Source organism: Piliocolobus tephrosceles, chromosome 15 (assembly GCF_002776525.5).
Source record: "Piliocolobus tephrosceles isolate RC106 chromosome 15, ASM277652v3, whole genome shotgun sequence".
NCBI lineage: Eukaryota > Metazoa > Chordata > Mammalia > Primates > Cercopithecidae > Piliocolobus > Piliocolobus tephrosceles.
Genome location: NC_045448.1, coordinates 69,666,129 through 69,691,540, shown reverse-complemented (window position 1 = coordinate 69,691,540; position 25,412 = coordinate 69,666,129). Strand labels below are relative to the sequence as shown.

General features: G+C 40.9%; 1 protein-coding gene across 3 annotated transcripts in view; it reads right to left on the bottom strand.

Moving 5' to 3' along the window:
- The window catches only part of ANTXR1 (ANTXR cell adhesion molecule 1), a 238,291-nt gene that overhangs the window by 163,023 nt on the left and 49,856 nt on the right, over positions 1–25,412 (bottom strand). For all 3 annotated transcript variants that reach the window (XM_023224036.2, XM_023224037.2, XM_023224038.2), the window contains exons 4-8: positions 19,441–19,522; positions 18,446–18,479; positions 16,593–16,672; positions 14,058–14,126; positions 12,229–12,309 (exon numbers count right to left, since the gene is read on the bottom strand). In XM_023224036.2, coding sequence (XP_023079804.1) covers positions 12,229–12,309; positions 14,058–14,126; positions 16,593–16,672; positions 18,446–18,479; positions 19,441–19,522 — 346 coding nt within the window. The remainder of the gene's footprint in view (positions 1–12,228; positions 12,310–14,057; positions 14,127–16,592; positions 16,673–18,445; positions 18,480–19,440; positions 19,523–25,412) is intronic.

The window sequence follows — 25,412 nt, the reverse complement described above, 5'->3', positions numbered from 1 at the left end:
CTAGAGCAGGGTTTCTCACCGGTAGCGCCTAAATTTCTCTCCATCATTTACAAATCCTACCTTGAGAATATTGATTCTAGAATTTGAATCAAGTATTTTAAACACGTATAAGACATTGAGTTAATTTACCAACCAAATGCAGTATCTTTACTTAATTTGGAATTTGAGATGGTTTAGAGGGCTGAAGGAAAACCTTTCTCTATTCATTGAAAGGGCATTTGTTAAAACAACTGATGACATGATTATAAAACTTAAACTCTGTGAAAGAAGACAGCATCTTTGAGCATTGGGAAATGCCCATTTATTTGCATTGTTGTATTTATTTACATATGCTTCTTTGTTCCAGCTTAAGTGATACATCACAAGACACAAATGAAAGAGAATAAATGACAATGTGGGGCTGACTAAAGGGAAAATAAAGGGAAGATGATGCGAGAAGTGAGAATAGTATAGGAAAAATCTGCTGTGAGGAGCTTATTTCCTTGCTACAGCGGACTTAGTTCCAGGCTTTCTAGTAGCAAACGAAAAGGACAGCCAATATTTATGAGCTTTCTCGATCTGTGGAATGAAAACAAATCACTTTCTCAGAAGAGATCATATTTACCCATTCCAGAGAGAAATCTGGGCATCCTTATAGAGAAGCATTGTGAAAGAAAATGAACAAACATGCTTAAGAAAATATTAAGATGCATTTATTGAAATAGGTTATCTCCCCACCATGTATTTTAGGTAACTCTATGTACCTGAATGTCACCAAAAGCAACATTTCTCCTTGACAATTCTAAAATTCAGATTTTCTGGCTACTTTTCCTTCACTCTGTAGAACTTCATGGCATTTTTGTACTTCGATTCCCTTATTTGTTTGCAGCATTCTCCTGACTCTGCAGTTGGAAGTAATTTGTTCCTTCAGCTTCTGCCTTATTTCCTCAGCCTCTGGCCTACCTAGCCACCTCCACCCATCCCAGACACAGGTGCGGCCTCAGTTCCTCCCTCTACCCTGACTGTAGCATGAAGGGAATGTTCTGGACTCCCATGTCCCTTGCCCATCTCTGTTAGAGTCAGTGGTCCTCACACACCTGCTCTGGGCATCTGGGGTCAAACACTGAGCTCCTGCTTTCCACTCATTGTCAGTCTAACTTGGGATCAAGGACCCCAAGGATATATCCTGGGCACCTGTGTTTCCCTGCTGGCTTCCCTAGTGTCTTACGGTTGATCTAGTCTTTTCGGTCTCTTGTGCATGTAGCACCATCCTAGGACTGGGGCTTGCTAGCATCCTGTGACTCATCCCAGACTGCCCTGCCTGAACTGTGAAGACTGTCCATTCGCCCACCCCCAAACTTGCTGCTATTGGGCTCTTCCCGTTTGATGGGGTACTTCAGCCAGTGGTTGCCGTGATTGAGGGAGGAAGGCCACTCCCTTTCACTTGTCCTCAGGCACAAGTCTCCAGACAGCCCACATTTGAGAAACAGAGCTAGCCCAGAGGGGGAAACTTATTAAACAGTGATATTAAAATAACATGAAGCTGTTTTTTGATGTTTTAAATAAAATTCCTCAGGCATTTGACATCTCCTAATAAATCATTTTATCATTCACAACTAAAGACTTCAAAACAGTCCAAGAACTAAAAAGAGCTTTTGGACTAGTCCTGTCCTCATTCCCCAAACACACACATGACATTTTCACCCATCTGAGTTTCAACCAACCTTTTTGAACCAACTCTGATCCTTAACCAGAGATTGGTAAAGGAACCATCTGTGGGTCTTTGACCACAAAGGCACACTGACAGGGGTTGTCATAATAAACACATGCTGTATTATTCTCTCAAAGTGTCTGCAATTAGCTGATAAATCTAAGGGGTGTATGGAGGGCCAAAAAATGTCAGCCAAGCAATCCAGTAAAAACACTGCTTTCCCAATCTTAACTTAAAACATCTGGAAGGATGCAATACAGCCAATAGACTAAAATTTATCAGTGAGGGGGATGGGCAGGATTTGTCTGGGACTGGGGCTCCTACTCATTTGAAAGGTCTGGTCTCAAAAGGTAGGAAGTCACAATGGCAGTTGGTGGATTTGAAGGGTTCTCTTGGTTCTTAGCAGCCAAGACTGTATGGTAATCAGCCTGTCTGAACTGTAGCAGACAGCAGATCAGCTCAGGGACTGGAGACTGTGTGGGGGTGGGGAGGCCCAGGCAGTGGTAGCCATGGCAGAGGTGTAGACACAACACTGGGGAATCGTTGATGGGAAATCACTAGATGCAGTGGAAGAGACTCACACAGGGTAGGGCTGATGTTAGAGGTAAAAGCCTTTGAGGTGAGAGTATGATTGATCTGCAGAGGAGAGAGGGATAAGATCACTGCACACCTCAAATATAATCCTACGTGAGGAATTGGGTCTTGGCCCTGGTCCATATTTACCTGACCTATGCTCCTTTACAAATCCCTTAACTTTTCTGAACCCCAATTTTGGAAAGCAGTTTAGTATCCTGAGTAATAGCTTGGAATCTAGAATCAAATAGCTGAGGTCAACTCACTCATGAGCTGTGTGACCTTGGACGTGTTTCATAACCTCTCTGAGTCCCTGTTTCCTCTCTATAAAGGTGGGATAACAATAGTATCTACCTGAAGTACTAGCATAAAGTTGTTGTGTTGGGAAGATTAAATGAGATCACACAGGCAGAGCCCATAGCACAGTGCCTAAAACCTGATAAGTAATCAACTAATGGTAGCTATTACTATCGAGAACTTAGGCTCTGGAGACTGAGAAGATAGACTTGGACTCTGAATGGGTTTATATTCAAATCCAAGTCCCATCACTTACTGGCCATGTGGACTTGGACAAGTTATCAAACCTCCAAATCTCAGTTTCCTCTGCTGTAAAATGGGATAAGAAAAACACCAACTTCCAAGGGCTGTATGATGGTTAAATAAAATAACAGTCATGAATGCAGAGATATTTTATTTGTAAAATCAATCGGATTTAGGTAATAAAATTCATATTGGATTGGAGAGTGAGGGAGAGCGTGAGATCAAGGAAAACTGACAAGGTTTTTGTCTTATAGACAGAACTAGACAGATGTGATTGATCCACAGATAGTTAACAACCCTTGGGTCACCAGCCAGCATGAGCACCTTTTGAAAATAAGTCACCAAGAAAAGTGGTCAAGACGACCTTGACAGTAAAGCACTAAGAGAATGTCTGGCATGTATTCAAACAACAGTTGCTGTTAACTATTCCTTTGTCATTATTATTGCTACTGCTGCTACTTTTGGGCATGGACCGTGGTCACATGTGCTTAAACCCCATCGCCCACCACTGGCCTTCTGCTTAACCATATTTGCTGACAAAAACTGAACCAAGGTGAATGCTATTTTTCTGCCAACATTTGGACAGATTTCAAAGAGAAAATAGATGGAAAAGTATGTTTGAAATCCATAAAGAGCTAAATAATTGTAATGTGTTGTTTCTGGTAAGTTTACTTTTGTACATCTCATTGGATTATTGGTGGGAGGACGGGTAAGAGAAGCAGCAGATGTACAAGAACTTTGCCAAGTTACAGGAGCTGTTTGATATATTTAAAGTGAAATCCATTGTGGGCCAATCTGGGTTGTATATAAGAGTTTATTTTTTTCAGATTCTAAAAATCTAATGTCCTTTTTCATGAAGTTCTAAGTTCATGCAGAATTTTCTCAAGAACCTTTATAGAACTGTGAATATCTGCCCAGAGTTATAAGGAAGCCCTCCCTTATCATAGGCACAGCATATTTTTTTCTACTTGCTCTGCCTCTTGCTTCAATAAACAACCAATCTTTATTTACTTGGCCATTTCCTGTTGGAGGACTTTTTTGTGTGTTTATAATGAACCAACCTCTTTTATCCATTCATGGTATAGGTGCCTTTTGCTTTCACACATATTTCAGAAAGTCTTTCAGAGCATGTTCCTTGGTGTCTTATTTGTTGTAAAGGGTAAATTCTGGTTTAAAGATGTATGGGGCTTGAAGTATGCTGGTGCCAAGGATGGTTAACTATCTACTGACCACTTACCTCTGTTCAGTTCTCTAAGACAAAAACCTGAACGTTGAACTTAACTTTGCTGTCTCTGTCACTCTCCAAATCCAATATGAGTTCTGCCACCTAAGTGCTGGCGATTTGACCAATGACGTATCTCTATATCCATGCACATTTTAATGTAAACTACCATCCTTTAGATAACTTATCCTAGTTTATAATTTACAGTGTTTTTTTTTTTTTATTGTTTGGTCACTGTCTTCTTAGATTATAAACTCTACAAGGAGAAGGATTGGGTTTGTTTTTACCCATTATTATACTCACAATGAGTAGCCTGGCACATAGTAGGCATTAAATAAATATTGGATAAATAATTGAATAAATGACACACTTCCTGCACATCTTAATAAACTGGCATTATAGCATATTATGTATTAATCTCCCTTTCCCCTCATAAGTGTAACCTCAGGGTCTTCTGAATACAAGGCCATATTCTGCATCTTGTAATACTCCCCTTGTCTGATTAAGCACCACCATCTTTGGGGACTTGCTGCCTTCCCAAGAGGCTAATTTCAACACCTCGTTTTTAAAAAATTGCTTACCTTAAAAAAAATAATGTTGTAAGTATCTCATAATCCCCTGTATTAGGTTGGCCAGCTTTGTAAAGGCCTCAACACCTTCACTTGGGAAAAACGTAGAGACCTGTGGTTGGAGGGTGGGGCTCAGCCACCCACAGAAGGGCCACACGCGTTATTACAGCTGACAGCAGAAAGCATGTTAGATAAGCCTGGGGACAGCCAGGCAGCTTGGGACACACAACTGGCTCAAACACATCTTCAGGACTGTCAATGTTGTCCCCATGAATTTTGAAATGATTTAATCTCTAATTAATAAAATGTTTAAAAAGTTGCCTTTTCTAACTACATTCTTCTCCACACTTTAATAGGCACACATATTGTTAACCATGGACATTATCCCAGATCCCTGTCAGTTCTATAGAGTCTGACTTTAAATAAAAATGGAATATGGCCAGGTGCAGTGGCTCATGCCTGTAAGTCCAGCATTTTGGGAGGCGAAGGTGAGAGACTTGCTTGGGGCTAGAGGTTTGAGACCAGCCTGGGCAACATAGCAAGACCCCATCTCTAAAAAGAAAATCTTTACAAATACAAATGTGGAATATGATACACACATATTTCTGGGATTCATATATAATTTTATGTATACTAATACACTATACCAAATACATTATACCACTCTTACATGCAAGAAAACACATTTTGAAGCAGTTTGTGTATCTTAAACAATAAAGCTTATTCTTAAAACACACCAAAGTTTTTATCTGAGGGAGGGCACCCCACTCAAATAGATGCTACTCTGTTAGTTTCACACTCAATGAGAATCTGATCCGAAGGAGTGTAGGATAAACAAGGTTCTAAAAGTGAGGAAATTCATTTGTTTCCCCACTAAACCACTTTCCTCTCATGTTTGCAGGAGAAAAGCTCAGAGAGCTGGGAACTCCAAAATGTGGTTTATTTAATAAGATGAGCAGACTGGAAAAGTGAGTGGCCCTTCCTGGGAGCTGATTTCGTTCTAAAATTCTGCTGTTGCTTTTACAGTGGGTTTCAGCAGATTCCTGGATATAGAAGGAGGGGCTGCAGGAAGAATGGGAATGATCTGAGGATTAACTGAACGTGCCCCTCTGCAATCTTTGTAGCCTCTTCAAGCTCTGGGAATTCTTGTTCAATTTGGACTTTTTAATAAGCTGAATAGAAATAATAGTGGAGGAGAAATGCCTGGCCTGAGTGTCTGCAAAATCTGAGTCTAATTAATGACTGCTGAGGCAAACGATTTTTAAAAAAAAAGATTTTCTGCCCACTACTGAAATTACAATTGATTCTATTTATGTTTTGTATCCCAGCCTGCTAATGTGAATGGTGCCCAGAATGCCATGTTTTACAGATGCAATCTTGGAAGAGAGGGGAGGGGAGGGGCTGAGGGGATTTTACAAGAAACAGCCACAGACTGCCCTCTTGTTGTGCAGTGTAGGTCTTCCCTGGGTCACAAAAGCTGTATGGTACTCTGGGTTGCTTTATAATTAATAAATATGCAAAGCACAGTGCTGGATATCATGGGAAATATGACACACAAGGCAGTCTTTGGGATTGCACAACTTAGTATGTGATCAGGAGGAATGGCGGACGGCATGGAACAGATCCCGCATGCCAAGTAAGAGCTTTCAACAATTGGTGCTACTGGAGTCCAAGGCAGGGAGAGCTCATGGAGGAGGAGAGAGCAGGGCAGGCTTTTGTAGAGATGGGAGGACTGAAGGGTGCCTTTGGACAAGATTCAGATGGGGTGAAGGAAGGGAAGGAGGTTGCCTAATTTATGAGAAGAGCTGCTGCTGCTGAAATGTGCCTCCCCATCTGCTAGCGCTGGAAAAGGGATTGGTTCAATAAGGCAGGCACTTTCTAGGACTTTGGGAATGTGACATGAATTTTGATCATAGGAAACCCCTTTGCAGTTCTTGCTGGGGTCTTGGAAGAGTAGCTGGGAGGCAAGCCTGGAAGACAGATTTCGCCTTTCATCACAGCTTTGTTAGGGCCTGGGCCAGATTAGGGGGTTACATTGCTTCCCATGAGTGGAAGGGACAAATCAGCCAGGATCTGGTTTTCATAAATAAAATAAATTTATATATACCATGGAATAGATTGATTCCTCGGTTCCGTTGATCTCCCAGTTTCCCCGATAGCAAGGATGGTCATGCCACAGCTTGTGAGAAATCCTTGCAAATATAGTGTGTTTGCTCAATGCTTGTTGTTTACTGTTGACCAAACATGCAGAAAGCTCTATGTGCTGACTCACTCTGCTTAATAGGAAGCCCAGTGTCGGCTTAAATATTTATCCTAGGGAAATTCTCCTATATGGAGATGGCTTGGTGCCAGCAGCTATGGGCTGTCCTTTTCAGACAGTGTCCTTGGTTTCAGGCACCACCCTCAATTGCACACCAAGTGGGGATAGCTGGGAGGAGGAGCTGGCATCATGGTAAGAAGGCCAAGTGTTGGGATTCAAAGCTGCTGACCTATTTCAGTGTTATCTGAACCCAGCTTTCATGCAGGTTCCTGTTTCACTGCCTGAAGCACTTTTGAAAAGGCAAACAAAGACCCAGGAGCCTTGCTGGACCTTTGCTTCACATTTTTGCTAGAGGGCTGGTGCTAAATTCACCAGTTGTGGTCAGTGGAAATTCCCTGAAGAAGCCACAATATGAGAAGGCACAGGAATAGTTTCTTCCTTTACAGTGTTACTGGCTTAAAGGGCTACAATCTTCTAACCATCCAGACTTCTTGTAATTTTATCACCGTATTCTGCAGAAGCGAGTGGGAAAACTGTCATGGTGCTCAGAGTCCTGTGTGGAAGGGGAGATGTTCCTTTCAGCCTGTGTCAATTCTCCAGCTTCCCAGGACAATGGTACTTCATCTGTTGGGCAGTAATGATTTCTAGAGGTTTCTCCACCTGGTAGTAAAAGGCAAAGTGCTCCCCTGCCCATCCACAGTGTATTCGGATCAGGCCACATGGATTCTGGTCTTGCCTCTGTCAAGCCAGTTCACCTTTTTGGTCCTCAGTGTCTTCCTCTCTGAAATGGGGCTGCTTCCTGGCCTGCCTGCATTGTTCAGTAGAGCACAGTGGGCATTCACATCGTGGGCATTAGAAAGACTTGAGTCTATTTGGGATCACTATTCACTGTGCTGTGTGGCCTTGGACAAGTTAGTGAATCTCTCTGAACTTTTAGTACCTACTTCTATAAACGGGGTAATGATTTCTACATCAAATGGCACCTGTGAGGATTCAAGGAGATGATTATGTGAAATGATTTGCACAGTACCTGGCACATAGTAAGGTACTGAATGGTGGTTTTGATTATTTTTACCTTCCTAAGAGAATAGAGGTAGGAAAAATCATGGGCTCTAGAGTCAAGGAAAAAGCAGGTTCTAACCCTGCTTTCCCCTTAGGGCTGTGTGGTCTTGGGCAGGTTATCTGAGCTTCAGTTTCTTCATCTGTAAAATCAGAATAGGAATATGTACTTTGCAGCATTGTTATGATTTTTAAATGAAATAATATTATATGGGAAAAAGGGACAATGTCTCGTTCCAAAGCAAGTTCTCTACAGCTGTTAATTTCCTTCTGCCCTTTTCCTATCTCTCTCAGCTAAGAAACTAAAATGGAAAACAAGCGGGAACGTTTTGAAAAAATTTGACACATAAGTACTTCCTCTTGAAGGAGGCAGGATTGAAGAACAGTGTAAAGATCAAAACATGAGCATCAGATTGAGGAAGCAGAGCATCTGGGGATTTGATGAATCCAAGCCCTGGGCAACTGGCTCCTGGTAATCCACTGGTGATTTTCCATTTCCTCAGACATTCATGGCTAAATGCCATGGATAGAGCAGAACCAGAGCTGAGTTCAAATTCCCCACTCCACCATTATGAGAGGGCAGACCTGGGGGCAGTTTCTCCAACCTTCTTGCACCTCAGTTTCCTCACCTATAAAATGGTGATAATTAATTCTTCTTCAGAGAGTGGTGGTCAAGTGCCTTGTAGAGGAGCTGATAGAGAGAACATGTTCAAGTCAGAGTTGGTTTCCTTCTTCAAAGGCCGAAATGCTATTGATTCTGAGTGCCATGATGTCTAGATTTCCTGAGTCTTGATTTCAAGCCTGATTGCTCTATTGTCAGACTCTATATCTAGCTATAGTTTCCTATTGTCCTTCGATTTAGCTTCTACCTGCTTCTTCATTTCATCTTCTGCCATTCTTCACTTTAAGCATTGGTCTTTCATTCTCCTATGCACTGTCCTGGGCCATGCTCTGCCAAGAACATTCTATCCATGCCCTTCCAATGGATGCCTCCATTGTGTCCTTCAGTTCATCTCTTCAAAGGAACCTGGGTTCTTTGTCAACCCTTTTGCTCTTAATCTCATGGCCATGTTATTTCTTTTATTCCAGTTATCACAATTTTAATTCCACATATTTATTTATTTACTTGTTTTGAATGTGTCTCTCCCACTGGATTGTAAGTTCTACCAGGACAGAACCTCTACCTGCTTTAGTTGTTTTACTGAATGGTCAGAGCCTGCCATAAAAGGTTTTCAATGAGTATTTGATGTATGAATAAATACTAGCCCCTGCATATTAATTTAAGGTTTAAAAATATGGGCATTACGGGCAGAAAACTTTGTGAAGAATTTGAGCTTATCAGAAGCTGCTTTGCAATCTTATTTTGGATAATTAAGCCCAGTCCTATTTTATTATGAGAAAATAACCAGCCACAAAACAACATCCATGGGAACAAGCTGGGAGAGAGGCTTCAAATTGGGGGGGGAGGGGGGAATTGAGAGTTTTCTTTTCAGTATCCAAAAGGGGAAATGAATCTACTTCTTAAAAAATATTTAGCCAACTTTTAGGCCATAATTATTTCTGTCTGATTTGAGAAAGATGAGCTCTCTCTACTTGTCCCTGTTTCTCTGTCCAAGCAAGCGAATGAACAACTGCCGTAAACATGGGTTTCCAGTACTGGAAGGATCAAAACCACTAGCATAACTCACAGATAAAAGCTCGCAAGAATGTTATCATTCAGCTAAAAGTTTGGAGACTGAAGTCTCAAATTAGTTTTCTTCCTATTTTGAATGATGGTTTTGCTAAAATTTCTTAAAGATCTTTGCAGTTATTTCCATTTGGGGATGGAGGAAGTTATACAAACATTTGGGCTCATGTTGAGCTTGGGTGAGTTGCTAAGGCTGGTGTATTCAAGGACAACACTGATTTATTCATACAAAAAGAGTCCAGTCATCTGTGTGGGAAACAACACGTGGAGTTAGGCACACGGCTCATGAGGACGTTTGAACAGGTAAGAGTTGCCCTTTTTCCGAATTTAGCCATCTTAAGGCAGGACTATTGCCTCCTAATTGGCCTACCGTCTCTAGGTATCCCCAGTCTCCCTCCTATGTACACAAGCACTGCCATCAGATTATTTTCTTAACTTGTTTCAGTAATTACACCCACTGCCTATAGGTTAGAGGCAAAACCCCTTCAAGGCTCATGTTAATCTGGTTTCAACCCAATGTCGAGGCTTGTTTTCCATTACTCCTGACTCCTTTACCCAAACTGTCCCACCAGATAGATAGGTGTTGTTATTACTGACCCCTGAATAGGCCTTTCTGTCTTCCAGCCTCTAGGCTGAGGTGATAATATCTCTCCTTTGGTGCTACCCATCACCTTCCCCTGGTCTTTCAATGATTCAGGTCTGCCCCGCCTTCTCATGAGGACTCCTGTCCAGAGCAATCCACCTCTGAGCTTCTTAAGGATCCATGATTGGCCCCCAGTCCTGCTATTAATCATGTTTTGCATCCCTTGGGTTGTTGTTTTACATGGTTATTGTAGTTCTTGTTGCTTACACTGTCAAGTATGCCACAGTGACCCCAGAAATGATTTAGAGTAGGGGTCCTTCACCTGTGGACCAATAATTGGGTCTGATAATTCTCTATGCTATCAATAATTTCCACTTTCTGGTTAAGGTAGTTTGAGTAGGCATATATTCTTTGCAAACAAGCACTTCTTGAATAAAACAACTGTCATCGGAACATAATTAAGATAGAAATTCCCAACCTAAGGTGGGATGATTTTTCACAATTCTGTATGCTTAAGGTCAGATATGTCAATGTTCTAAAAGCATACCTGGGGCACTTTTTTTTTTCTTTTAAAGCAGATTTGAAATATATGGATCCCTTGGATCCACCTGAAACTCAATGCAATAGAATCTCTTGGGAATAGGTGTTGCAAACCTAATTCTCAAGTGATTTTTATGCCTATTCAAGAATGTTTAGGGGATCAAGGGAAGCTGACATTAATATCCCTCATATGATGGGGAAGGGAAGTAGAAGAGGCAATAATTCATATGGCTTGAGTGCCTATACTGTGTCTGGAAAAATATTAGGAATTTTCACCAGTGATCCTTGTAATCCTCAAATAAGGATGTAAGCCATCATCAGTCCCTGTTTCCAACAAGAAATGTCCAAGGACCTGTAAGTGTTAAGCATGTGGGCCAGTGAAACTCTGGGTTGCCAGGCTCTAAGCTTCTTACTACTCACTCTGCATTTCACTCTGCTGGAGCTCCTAGCAAACCCTGAAGGGAGAGCAGCATGGAGGCACAGCCATGCTGGAAGTTTCCTGGGTTGGTCTGGGAGGGCTGGCAGATGCTGAGCCCCTGGCCGGTAACCCCTGGATCAAGACCCCCTTGACATCTTAAGAGGAAGGTGATCCCCTGAGCTCCAAATTTGTATCCTGGACCCCAAGTCTGGAGCCTGGTAAGCTTCCAATGAAGATCACAGATGCCTGCCTGGTCACAAAACCTAAAAGGTGGAGGCTGCAGAGCATCTGAACATCATTGCGGGTGCAGCATGCATACTGACCTGCTGGCTGAGGCTTTAAGACAGCAGCAGCCAATATTCCAGCTGGACCAAGGGCTTTGCCTGTGTGGGGGAGTGGAGAATAGAGGCCTGGAAGCCAGTGTCTTGTTTACCATTCAGGAAAAGGTGTGTAGAAAATCACCTATGTGTGAAGGAGGACTGGTGACTGTGCAAACCCTGAACAGCACTGGAGCCCATGTATTTGGGGATTATAGGTCTAAAGCAGTGGTTCTCAACCTTGTCTCAACATTTAAAATCACCTGGGGAGATTTAAAAAAACTCTTGAGGTCCAGGCCGCACCCTAGACCAGATGCCCAGGTAGCAGTACTTTTTAAATCTCTGCAGATGACTTCAATGGGCAACCTGGTCTAAGTGCATCCAATGGCCAAGTGATAAAAGTCCAGCCTACAAGTGCTCTGAAGGCAGCTTGCGTTCAGTCACAGTGGGAAAGCTGAGGTGGTCAAGCGTAAACCACCAGCCAGTCTGCCCAGTTAGGAGAATGGAGAGGGCCTCCTGAAGCTTGGCTCACTGCCAGAGCAGTGCCCCTTTCAATTGTTAATTTTCCATTGCAGAGTACAATTGAGAAAAGACATGTGTGAAAGGCAGAAGGGAGAGATGGGACATGGCAGACACAAAGATATAGGAAGAAATGATGTTCTCTCAAGCAGAAAAACACCAGGCTTGGAGAGATGGAATTCGGGTATTAATAGCAGATTGGAGACAGAAGGTGCCTGAATGTCCAGCCTCAGAGCAAGAGCTCTACTTACTGAGTGGATGATGCCTTGCAGAGCCTGAAAGCCGTCATTCACAGGAAACACATGATCCTTACTGTCCGCAATCCGGGCCAGCTGAGAACACAGCAAACACATAAACACATGAGGAGACTGTTAGGCCTGGATGTGGAAAATTTAGGAAAGCCGTTGGGGCTAAGAGGCTCTAGTTATATTCAGAACCCAGGGGAATATGAGGCCTTCACTGGGCTCAGGGGCTGCCCTGAAAAGCCATCAGTAATAACAAGCTCACCAGTGGCCTCTCTGGAGCAGGCCCAGGGTTGGCTCCAGCTTTTACATTTGTTTTAATACTTTTCTCCTCGGGAGCAGAGGTAAGAGTGCCCAGCTTGATGAATGCTTGGCCTGGGTTGATATGTTTATAAATCTGGGCCCAGGCCATGGGCTCATTTTTCTCCCATTCACCCAAATTCCTGTTGGCAACTTTATCTGAATCGGGCAGATTCAAGTTCCCTTTCGGAGCAACTTTAAATTCAAGCTTTGGTGTTGGCTGAGGCCACCTTCACCTTTCACCCAAACTGCCCTTAAGGAAAGGGCCCTTGCAGTTGGTTCAGCTGCTCCTGCTTTATGGAGCAGGAAACTGAGGGCCAGGAGAAGCCGATGTAGGGCTTGTCTGCCCCCAGATCTCTGTGTGGTTCTGTGACTGCCACAGAGTCAGTGTCAGCTGGTGTGTATGGCTTCTAAAAAAATATGTTTTATTGTTTTTACTGATTGCAAAAGTAATACTTACTCATTGTAAAAACTTAGGAAAATCCAGCAGAGTTAAAACAAAAAGAAAACAAAGGCTACTCATAATCCTTCTGTCTGTTCATCTATCAATCTATCATCTATCTATCTTTATTAGCCATTTGATAGATACCATTCATACTTTTTCTATGCAAACATACAAATGTTTATTTTAGAAGTGGGCACATACTATTCTCACTGCTTTGTAATCCTGTTTTATTCACTTAATGATATATCATGAGCATTTTCCTATGCCACTAAAACAAAAAGAAACTATGAACTACATGAGGAACATGTATTTAGATTGTTAGTAAGTTTTTACAACTTGCTTATTATACGCACTTATATATACTTTTTTGCCCACTTGTCCAATTATTTCCATATTTTTGTGTTGAAAATGCATTGCATTTTTCATGGGCGAAAGGGAACATTTGTTATTTGAATAAGAAAATCATACTTGTCAAATTAAATTTGGCCAGGTGTGGTGGCTCATGCCTATAATCTCAACACTTTAGGAGGCCACATTGGGAGGATCACTTGAGTCCAGGAGTTAGAGACCAGCCTGAGCAATAGTGAGGCTTTATCTCCACAAAAAATTTAAAAAAATAGCCAAGTGTTGTGGTGTGTGTCTGTAGTCCCAGCTACTCAGGATGTGCACCAGTAGACCCAGCTAATCAGGAGGCTGAGGCAGGAGCATCACTTAAGCCTGGGAGGTAGAGGCTGCAGTGGGCTGAGACAGCTCATTGTACCCCTGGCTGGGTGACAGAGTGAGACCCTGTCTCAAAACACAAACAGAAAAAAGACAAGTTTTCCAAGTTAATTCAGGTATCTTTTGACATTCTGGCAATTTAATGTTTGCCAAGAAAGATGCTGCCTTGATGGTCTCTGTTGAAGACCTCTAGAGCATCAGCAAATGAGTTCATTTTCCTTATACAACCAGTAATTCCTTCCTGTTTAGCATTTCTAGAAAAATAACCTATTTCAGCGGCATTTATTCCATTGATCTGCCCTCTGCACAGAACACATTCTTCATCATTCACAAGCTCAGTATGCTCCAAACCTGAGGAAATCCATGACCATACCTGTGTCTCATTGAAATCTTTCACACCAACACAGTAAACAATTGCACCAAGATCTCGAGACCTATTAGCCTGGGAAAAGGAGAGAAAGGACATTAGAAAGAGAAGCAGTGACAAAATGAACTCATCTTGGAGCTACCTGACTAACTTCAATGATGAGGGATTTAATGAGCACCTACCATGTGCCAGGTGCCATATTGGAGAAGGCAATCCCTGTCCCCAAGAAGCTCAGACTTCAGTGGACATCACATTCTAACATAACACATGGTGGACCTGAAAAGACCCACTAGAGTAGAGTCTTGATGAAGGGCTTGGAAAGATGAGGGGAGGAAGGGAAAACTGCAGGCTAAGTTAAATATTCTGGGGAAATGATTACCTTTTCTATTCCTTCAATGGATTTTTACTGACATACGTTTCTTTGTAATGGGGGCATGATATCATAAGAGAATGGGGCCTTTGGAACTTGAAATAGTTGAGTTTGACCCCTGGCTTCGCTCTGTATAGTGTTTTGGGGATTAAATGAGAACATTTACAGAGCTCCTCACACAAGGCTAGAACCACATAGATACTCATGAATGTCAGCACATTTTGTGAATAAAGCCTTTTTCATTCCTACAGAATAAGGTGGTTTAATGGAAATTGTGGTCCATATTTGAATAGCTAAATCCATGATCTCTACAATTAAGCATTGGGATGGCAACATAATGAATAATACCCAGATTTTGGCTCAATTTCAATATTTGATTTATTAAAGCCTCTGATAATCTGATTTCCAGATTCTCCTGTGTTTCAGAATGGAAAAAAAAATTGGAAATCCTTGGCACATACAGTGGGTGCTTAATAACTGATAGCAAACATACAGTGAGTGCTCAATATATGCATATTTATTTTGATTGTGTTATTTTTTTCCCTTTCTTAGTACTCAAATCCACTTCTGTTTAACAATGGATTCTAGAAAGGACAAAAACATATGTCTTTTTTTCCTTCATGTTAGAAATTTCCCTGCTGTTTTTAGGATAAAATAAACTTTTAGACTCAGTGTAGCCCCAACCTTATTTGCAACAACTCTGTGATTCTTCTCCTCCAGTTGGACTTTATATAGAATTGTCAACAAGGGAAAAATTCAATTTCTTTATATCTTGTGCTTTATCTTTCTTTTTCAGAAGGTCTCCTTCTATTGGCACTCTGAATATTTTCCCAAGTTTGTATGTGCCATACCTAAAATTCCTTCCCACTAACCCCTATCTTAAGCCTCTGACACCCCATCATTTATTTTAGTTTCATTTCTTTCCTTATTAGGGTTTTTACTTTATTTGACTGTTATTTGGCACCCAAACAAGCCATCTTGCCTTCCCATCACATAGTGAGTTTCTACTTTCAAATACAGAGATGTATTATTTTCCAAATGCTCAGGGAATGTCTGTCCTATTACCTTTTGTATTTCCTCATTAGAGTTACTTTTTGTACTAGTGGGAGGAGAGTTTACCTACATAATTTCCCTAAGTCCTCTGCCAGTGGTGGCTTCCAAAGGCTGACCATTATTTCATGGTAAGACTCATGAGGGCAGCAGTTGTGTCTCACCTCTGTGCCTCTAGTTTCTAGCAAATGGTCAAGTATATGCCAAGCTCTCAGTTAACACTGAATAAATGAATGAATACATAATTTGTGTTTGCAGAAAGAGCTGAATTTAAAGTAAATAGCTGTTAAGAGCTTGAGGAAAGTGTGATGCTACCGTTAACTCCTCTTCTAGAGCCTGTATCTCTAGGATGCTGTTTCTTTCTACCTTGGGCCTGAATGACCCTTTGTCACTAATAAGGCTATGGTGGTTTCAATACATTTCTATGGTTAACTTGCTTCCTTTTATACTAATTATGCATATAGCTCAAATGTGAAACTTGAAAGAATTTCTTAAGTATAAACATCAGTTTTCAATTCATCAGCAAACTTCTTTTTCTAAGTCTATTTACAGAAGGTAAAATCTTCATTGAGGGAATTTTTCCACTTGCCTTGAGGAATAATTTTTGAGAACACAAAGAAAAGGAAAAAAAGGAACTATTAAAAGAGAGATGACAATTTAACTTTGCTACCAACTGCTGTTTAACTTCGGTTCTTAGAGTGAAAATCGCAATGATTAATACAGTCTGACAAGATTGGCTCTTACATATTTCAAGTAATTCTTTCCCTTCCTCCTGTTTTAGTAGAAAATATAAGGAAAAATTCTATCAATGTTTGATTATAAGTGATATACAGTATTTAAAAACTGTTACAGCAATATAATGCCATCAATAAAGGCAGGGTAGATATTTTGAATCCTTCAAAACAGAGTAATATGCAAAAATTTTGAAAGGGGGAAAACATTTACCATGTGTAAGACATGAAACTTCACTTGTAGAACACAAATTATTATTATTATTTCTACATATGAAACTATTTAATTCAGGGGATTTGCAAAGAAACCCTATTACCTGAGTAGAGAGAGTGTGGCCCATTTTAGAAAGGAGAAGCCCTGTTCCACAGATATGTGTAGGTGTTGCTTACCTCCCTCTCTGAATAGAAAAAGAGATCTTCATGGAGTTCTCCATCAGTCAAGGCAATGATGACGCTGGCTGTCCTGTATCCTGTTTAACACAATACAGACCAGCTCAGTCCACCCTGCCTCACCCAGGGAAACACCCTCTCAATCCCAGGATTCGACCTCTTATGAGTTCAACCACCCAAAGTCAATATTATGAGGATCACCAACTTTTCTTTTGGGCCTGGAAGCGACTCCAGCATGAAGAAGGACCCTCCATGGGGACAGACTTTAGGGGTAATAGGTTTTGCTTTCGCATTTCTCAGCCTCATCTCGAAGAATGGCCAAACCTGGTGAAATGGTCACTAAACCAACATTTGGGAGTAGCACCGGTGAATCAAGTGTGATTATTTTCTGTTAGCAGACACATAACTGTTGCCCAAGCTGTGAGCAAACTCCCACCTGGGCTGTTCAGGAGTCCTTCTCACCTGCTGTAATGGACCACTTACACCACCCCTTGAAGACAGTTTGGTGAAAGTAATAGTCATCCTGATTTCCAAGTTGACTGGAAGAATTATAGCAGTTGGCAAAACCTACTAAAATTCTTTCAGTGATTTTTAGGCTTCTCATATCAATGTTCATGGTTGATTTACATTAGCAAGATTTGGTGTTGATATTGAGTCTGTTCTGTTTGTTGCAGTTTAGGATGCAACAAGAAATGGACACTTCTACAGGCCCAGGAGGAAAATCTCTAGTGTAATATTGAATCCTCTTTTTTAAGAGATTTGACTGAGATACAGAAATGCTACTCACAAAAGACACTGTACTAATATTAGCTAAAATAATAATAAAAATTTCTATGTGCTAGGCACTCTACTAAGTATATTTATGCAGTTTTCTTCATTCAAATATAGGAAAGTTTAAATCAAACTGGTATCTTTTTTTTTTCTACACAATAATTAGTTTAATAGGATTTAGCAAGACCCAGATGTTACTCTGTTCCAAGAGGGTTGACATTTCTGCTCAATTAGTACTCAAGTTAAACATTCTAACTCAGGACCACAAGCATATATGGCAAATTTCATTCCAGTAGGAATATTCTATTACCTGCAGGAAGTCCCTCTATGGTGAACAATTCTTGCTGATCCATGGGCTCTGCTGCAAGACTTAGCATGCTGCTTCTTTTTTTTTTTTTTTTAAATCATACTTTAAGTTCTAGGGTATATGTGCACAATGTGCAGGTTTGTTACATATGTATACATGTGCCATGTAGGTGTGCTGCACCCATTAACTCATCATTTACATTAGGTATATTTCCTAATGCTATCCCTTCCCCCTGCCCCCTCCCCACAATAGGCCCCGGTGTGTGATGTTCCCCTTCCTGTGTCCAAGTGTTCTCATTATTCAGTTCCCACCTATGAGTGAGAACATGCGGTGTTTGGTTTTCTGTTCTTGTGATATCAAACTGGTATCTTGATCTTAATGTTATGTCCAGTCACGGTAAGGAAGAGGCTTGGAGCTCAGAGAAGGACAAGAAAATTAAATTTTACATAAAAATCCAAGACTTTACTAACTTATGCAGGTCTTTACTAATTTAATGAATTCAACATGCAAAACTGTTAATGGGAATTAGACTGTGGCCATAATGGGATCTTAATTACTTTTATATAACTTTTCTTGGCATCAACAGGAGAGTGGAATTTGACCCAATACATGCCACTTTTCTATGCATTCCTTGTTTGTGATGAAATGTGTATCTAAGAATTACAGATAATATCATATATGTCTTTTGAAACATGAAATGACCGAAGCACTTTTTCAGCAACAAACATGGAAAAAGTTAAATAATTCATAATGGTAGTTCATACTATAGTCTTACCTTGTCTGTTTTCATAATAAATCTGCTCACTGGCCTGAAAAATATACGAAAGAGCCATTAGACTTATAACCACTGTTTGCCACTCCAAAAACCATAGTGGATAATGGGCTCTGTTATTGAATATGCGGCCAATTCAGTCTTGATTTCTTATGTAATTCACCCAGGCTTTGCTCAATTATCAGTGGCTGATATCCGTGTAAAGTTACCTCTCATTTAAGTAGTATACAGTCATGTGCTGCATAGCAATGTTTTAGTCAAGGACAGACTACAAATATGACAGTGGTCCCTGAAGGTTATAACGGAACTGAAAAATTCCAATCACCTAGTGATATCTTAGCTGTGGTAACACTGTAGTTCAATGCATTACCATTTCTATGTTTAGAAACAAATATCATTAGCGTTACAATAGCCTACAATGTATAGTAGAGTAGCATGCTATATAGGTTTGTAGCGTAGGGGCAATAGGCTATACCATATAGCCTAGGTGTATAATAGGCTATACTATCTAGGTTTGTGTAAGTACACACTGTGATGTCACAATGACAAAACTGCCTTACAGGCATTTCGTTGAAATCCTTGTTAAATGACAGATGGCTGTAGTTGTCAACATGGATAGATGTCTTATTCTTTATGGCCTAGTACTTGTTTCCCTTAAAGCTGAAGTCCTTGAAATTCTGCCTCAATCACTGAAGCTGACATCCAACAAAGGACATTTTTGGAATGGCCGGACTTGTGTGTGGTGTGAATTTGTGACTGCCAGCCAACCATTAACTAACAAACCATTCATCAGGGTCAGGGAAGGAGGAAGGGAATCCATTTCTTTAGTTCTTTTGGCTAGAGTTATCAGTGTACAAGCTTATGGGAAGAAAATGTACTCTCTTGCTGTTGGGTGCTATTCAGCTCTCTTAATACATGTGCCTTATCTCATCAGTCACCCCATGTTGATATTTCAATATCACGTTTTATATTTGGATTTAAAGTTGTTTTAAAATTACCCTTTCAAATCCTTCATGCATGTAAGTGTCTCCTCCTGGCAGAACTTTCTGGAGTTCTTCTAGGCCTTGGCGGATTTGTTCTCTGAAATCCAAAGACACTCTGTTAGTCTTATTTGAGCATTTTTTACTTTGCTGTTATAGTCATATGTACTGGTCTTCTTCTTACCTCTGTGGATACTGCTGTATAGTCCCAGTAATTCCCCAAAAGCCTATCAAAGGGAAGGCCTTTATATTATCCATTCGGGGTCAGCCATAGCACAGGATGAGTGAGATTTCAAGGATTAAGGGAAAGACTCTTCTGCAGGAATCTCCATCTGCTTGTAAACACTTTCCTTTCCCTTAACACAGTGTTTTCCTTCTACACTGGAAATGAGTCTTTAAATGCTGCTCCTGATGGGACACACAGCAACTCAGGCAACAATGCAAATGGCTCATGTGAGCCAGAAAGAAGTGAGAACCGAGAATCCAGGGAAAGGCCACCACAAGGACACAGGTGGGAGAGGGTGGCGTCCACAGCAAACTGCCACTGCACGGGTGTGCCAAAGGCAACGGAAAATAAAAGCCCAAGGAATCTCCACTTTCCAGGACAGCCAAGAGTGTTTTCTGTGCGCTGGTGGCTGTGTTTTCTTACTTTGATTGTTCAAGGTGACAGTGCGGGCAGGAAGAGGAAGTGGGATATGGCATTGGGAAAGAGTCCAACTGGCAGTGGGAAATCTAAATGACTTGGGGGCCAGATGGAATCTTTGTGGACCATTCTCTCTGGGATGTAAGAAGTCTACATTCATGTTCCTGTCTTTTAAATAGCTCCATATTGTGCCAAAAAGGGCAATAAAGTATAATTTCTGACTCACATACCTTATTCATAAACTGTAATGCTGTGAAGGGTTTGAAATTTTGCCTTCCTCCTACTGGGGTCTTTTTAGTAGTAAGGGTGGAGATGCTCTATTTAAATTAGGAAGAGAAACTCCTTTTGAATGGGAAAAAATCTAACATTTATTGAACATCCACTATATACAAGGTAGTGACCAAAGATTTCTGATTTCATCCTCATAAAAACCACTGAAAGTGGGTATTACTGTCCTCACATTACAGGTAAGAAAACTTGGGCTCAGAGAGGTTAAGGAGAGTGGAGACTTGAAGTCAAATATACCTGACTCAAAAAAGCCTTTCTCCTCTGCAAAGCAGCCTGTAGCATTGAACAATGCTAGAGAAGTGGGAACCTTGCATCAGTGAAAGGCAATGGCAATTCCTAACACTGTCTGGGAACTTATGGCTCTGAGAACTTATGGTGCCAGACTCTGTCTAAATACATGAAATACAATCAATCCACTTAAGCCTTATGACAGCTCTTTGAGGTAGTACTATTATTACTGCCATTTCACAGATAAGAAACTGAGTCACAGAGAGGTTACAGAACTTACCCAAGGCCCATCTTACCTAAGGCACAGGTGGGATTTAATCCCAGAGGCCCTGCTCTTAATCAGTACGATAAATACTCTCTTTTTCTCTCATGTTTATCCTGGCATTGCTTGGAGGGGGAATTCTAAAGAAAATAGTATCTTCTGTTAAAACTGATATGATGGGGAGACCATGGGTGAGGGTGGATCGCCAGACTGCTAGAGATTTTAAAAGACAAACTGAAAACAGCCTGTGCCTGTCCCCAGGCTGCTGATGCTTCACAGGTGGAATCTTTAATACCAAGTAACTCAGACTTCAGAAACTGACTATTGTCTTTTCAATACCCGTGTATCAGACCACACACCCAGCTCCCCAAGTCAGAAACTGGAAGCCCTCCTTGATCCACTACCTTGACTTTCTTTCCTCTCACCATCACCACATTCTTTTAGTTCTATCTTGAAATGGACTACTTCTCTGTCTCTTTGGCCAACACCATTGTCCCAGCTGCCATCATCTCTTGCTTAGCCATTGGGGTAGTCACCCGCTATCTTTTGACTGGCCTCTTGCCTCCTTTTCCATTCTTTCTCCATAAGGCTGCAAGAATGTCCTTAAAGTACAGATCAAACCATGTCATTCACTCTCTGGCTCAAAGCCCTTCAAGAGCAACCCATTATACCTAGGATTATATCCCAAATCCTTGTCATGACCTTCCAGTGCCTACGTGGATGGCTCTTGCCTCTCTGTGCAGCCTCATCTCACATCACTGTGCCCCCACTCTCTTGCCTTCAGCCACACTGGTCTTCCCAAGCCCCTTTCTCCAACAGGCACTTCATATCAGCAATCACTGCTGCCTGGGAACACTATTTGACCAGCTCTTCACGGAGCAAATTCTTATCCAGCCTTCAGTACTATGTTAAATGCCACTTGCTAGCCACTTGAGTAGTCTTACTTGACCTTCCTAAACTGAATTGTCTTCCTCTATTAGACTTTTTCCTGGTATCCCACAATTTTTGCTTTATAGCACTTAGGATATTTTATAACTAATAACATTTGATTATGCAATTATTTGTTCAGGTTTTGTTTATTTGTTTCAGTTTCAGACTTTAAATTTCTTGAGGACTGGGCCATGGCTGTTTTGGTCCCCACTATATCTTCTGTGCCTACTACAGTGCCTGGAACATAACAGACATGGAATGGATGTCTCCATTGTTACTCATTCTGGGAAGAAACCATTCTGGGGCAGGGATGAGCTTCCCTTGGCCATGTGGAAGGAGGCCAAGCATGACCTGACCTGGACATTAGCCAGATCTGGTCATTGACAAGTCTGGGCCCATGTGGTGGTTAAAAATCATTCTCTATGTTGTATCTCTTACATTACCTCTAATATTCCAATAAATCCCATCAAAAGGCATACTTTAATTTCAAAGTCTATTGTTTGGTAATGAGAAAGAGCATACATCCTGGAGGATAAAGATGAGAGCAGTGTCCCCCACCAAGGCCATGCCAGGGGAAGTGCATGGCACCGGCAATCCCCTGGCAGGGGGCAGCTCTGCCCCATGGGTTGGTAGTTTCATGAGGGTCCCAGCAGCAGAGGTAGTGGCAAGGGGACATGAGGGGGAGGCTGGGATAGGAAAATTGGGGTCTGTTTGTGAGCACACAGAATTGGCACCATGGAACCCCTCACAATAGCTGTGGGGCACTATGGGGCAGAGGGATAATTTCTGACGGTTAGGTGGGAGAAGCTTGGATATTAAAGGTAAATATGATCTAATTCTTTGGTCATGGACTAGTGAAGTCTCGGACATTTGGGTAACACTAAAAGAGGAAGATTGTGTTAAGACTTGAGATTTAAAAAGAGGGCAAAAAAAAAAAAAAAAAACAAAACAAAAAGGCATCTTGGGGGTGTGGAAATATTTGTTTGGCTTCACTATATTTTTTCCTTGCCAAATAAAGTCTGGGAACTGGGGTATTTTCTCTAAGCCTATTTCCCTTTCTTTACAAGTATTTTCTTAAGGTTTGCTTTTTTTTTTTTTTTGTACCAGAACAATCAAAGGCTGTTTTGGAAAATGTCCTTATCCTTGATGCTTTGTATCTGGCAAGATATGAGCTCACTAGTTGCAAGTGGCGAACACAACCTCCCCATTATACTGCCCTTACTGCTCAAAAGATCAAAAAACACATGGCCCCATCTCCCTACTCTCTGCCCTTCTTGAAGGACCCACAACATCTAAGCAAACAAAATGGATGGTTTCATAGGAATTGTGGGTGTGTTTTAGTTCTGGGACAACAGAACTATTAATAAGGGTCTATTTTTATTTTCTCTTGGAAACTGAAGGACATTGGGAGAAAGATCTTTCAAGGGATGATAAGAACCTCTCTGAGGACTTGGTTATTACCAAGTGAAATGTTATCTTCCTGGGAAATGAAAGGGGCAGGGCATCCTATGAAGACAGGCTGCTATTACAGAGCCCCTGTTTTCCTTGGTGATTTCACATGTCTGCCAGTGTTCCTACTTAGAAGCTAAGGGTTTTAGGCCACATGTTTTGTGTTCCTTTTGCAACTCCCGCTACACTTAATGATTGGCATCAAGCAGGTGACTGTCGAATGAATGATTCCAGTTTGGGTGCGTTAACCCATCATTCATTATTGGCCACTGCTATTTGTTGAGCATACACCATGTACCCAGCACTATGCTGGTTTGCAGGGGTAGAAGATGGGAAGAATCAGTCACAACGTCTTCTGGGCTTTCTGTTGTTCTAGGAATTTCTCTACTCTTCATGATTACTTTCTGGGATTCTGGTTGTGTTATGACAGTTTGATAACGTTGCTGATGAAAACATTAAAAGATGAACACAGAAGAAAAAAAAATTAAATAAAAAAAATAGCCGGGCATGGTGGTACATGCCTGCAATCCCATCTACTAGGGAGGATGAGGCAGGAGAATCACTTAAACCCAGGAGGCAGAGGTTGCAGTGAGCCAAGATCACGCCATTGCACTCCAGTTTGGGCAACAAGAACAAAACTCCGCCTCTAAAAAAATAAATAAATAAAAGAAAGAAAGAAAGAAAATTTAAATAAAAGACGGACACATACAGAATGTCAAGAAGTGCTTCAACAAGCCTTTATCCAGAGTATTCTACTGAGGTTTCCACTGCAAAATCTCCCTTAGGATTCTGCAGTGGCTACCACATTTTGGTTCTATAAAAACAACCTCCATCATCATCCAAAAATAACCCAAAATCAGCTCTGCATTGTCAGCTTCCTAGTCTTCTTGTGAAAGAGCTTTATCATTTCTGGTACTCTTCCTTCTTCTTTCTTTATTTCAAATTTGTTTTTGTGGATCTAGTTTACACCTGGTATCATTTTCCTTCTGTGGAATTAGACTCTTCTCAAATGCTTTGCAGTTGTTGGCTTTGGATCTCAACTTATACAGTAAACACCTATCACTATTTATTACCACTAATGCTACTCTTGGAACATTTCCAGATGACCTTATGGCTCCAGTTGTTGACTACAAGAAAACAGTGTAGTGAATGGAAGAACACAGATTAATTAAAGACATTTTGCTGTTACTTTAGGAGTTATTAAATTCTACAACCAGCTGTAATCATTTGTTTACAATGTATATAAAACATAGTCTCTTTGAGACTTTTACGTAAGGATAGGCCAACATGATTAATTTAATATCAAGATGCACGCTGAACCAAAGCTCCTCTTATGTACTTTTAAGTGAAATAAAATTTATACACAGTAACCTGCCCAGATATTTGTTCATTTCCCTTATAATTGTTGAATATATTTCTATAAAATTGTTTATAATATTCCTATATTGTATTTTAACATTTGTAGGATCTGTAGTAATATTCCTTTTCCTGATATTATCTGTAAGTTATATTTTCTCTCCTTTTAGAAAAATCACTCCTTTTTTTTTTTTGAGATGGAGTCTTGCTCTGTCGCCCAGGCTGGAGTGCAGTGGCACTCCAGCTCACTGAAACCTCTGCCTCCCAGGTTCAGGTGGTTCTCCTACCTCAGCCTCCTGAGTAGGCGCCCGCCACCACACCTGGCTAATTTTTTGTAATTTTGGTAGAGATGGGCTTTCACCGTGTTAGCCAGGATAGTCTCGATCTCCTGACTTCGTGATCCTCCCGCCTCAGCCTCGCAAAGTACTGAGATTACAGGCATGAGCCACTGCTCCCAGCCCAGAAAATCACTCTTACCAGTGGTTTATCAATTTATTCTTTTCAAATACTCAATTTTGAGCTTTGTGATTTTCTCTATTATTTGTCTTCTTCTACGTCTATTTTCAATTTTATTGATTCAGTTGTTATTATTTTCCTCTCCCTACTTATTTTGAGCTTAATGCATTCTTTCTTTTTACTTTTTCATTGGTTTTAAATCATTTAAACTTTTCTTCTTTTCTAAGGAAAACACGTAAAGCGTTATATTTACCCTAGGTATGTGACTTTAGCTGCATCCCACAAATGTTGATATGTTGGGTTTTCGTTTTTTGTTGGATATGTTTTCTAATTTCCCTTGTGATTTTTCTTTAACCTATGGATTGTCTTTGACACACA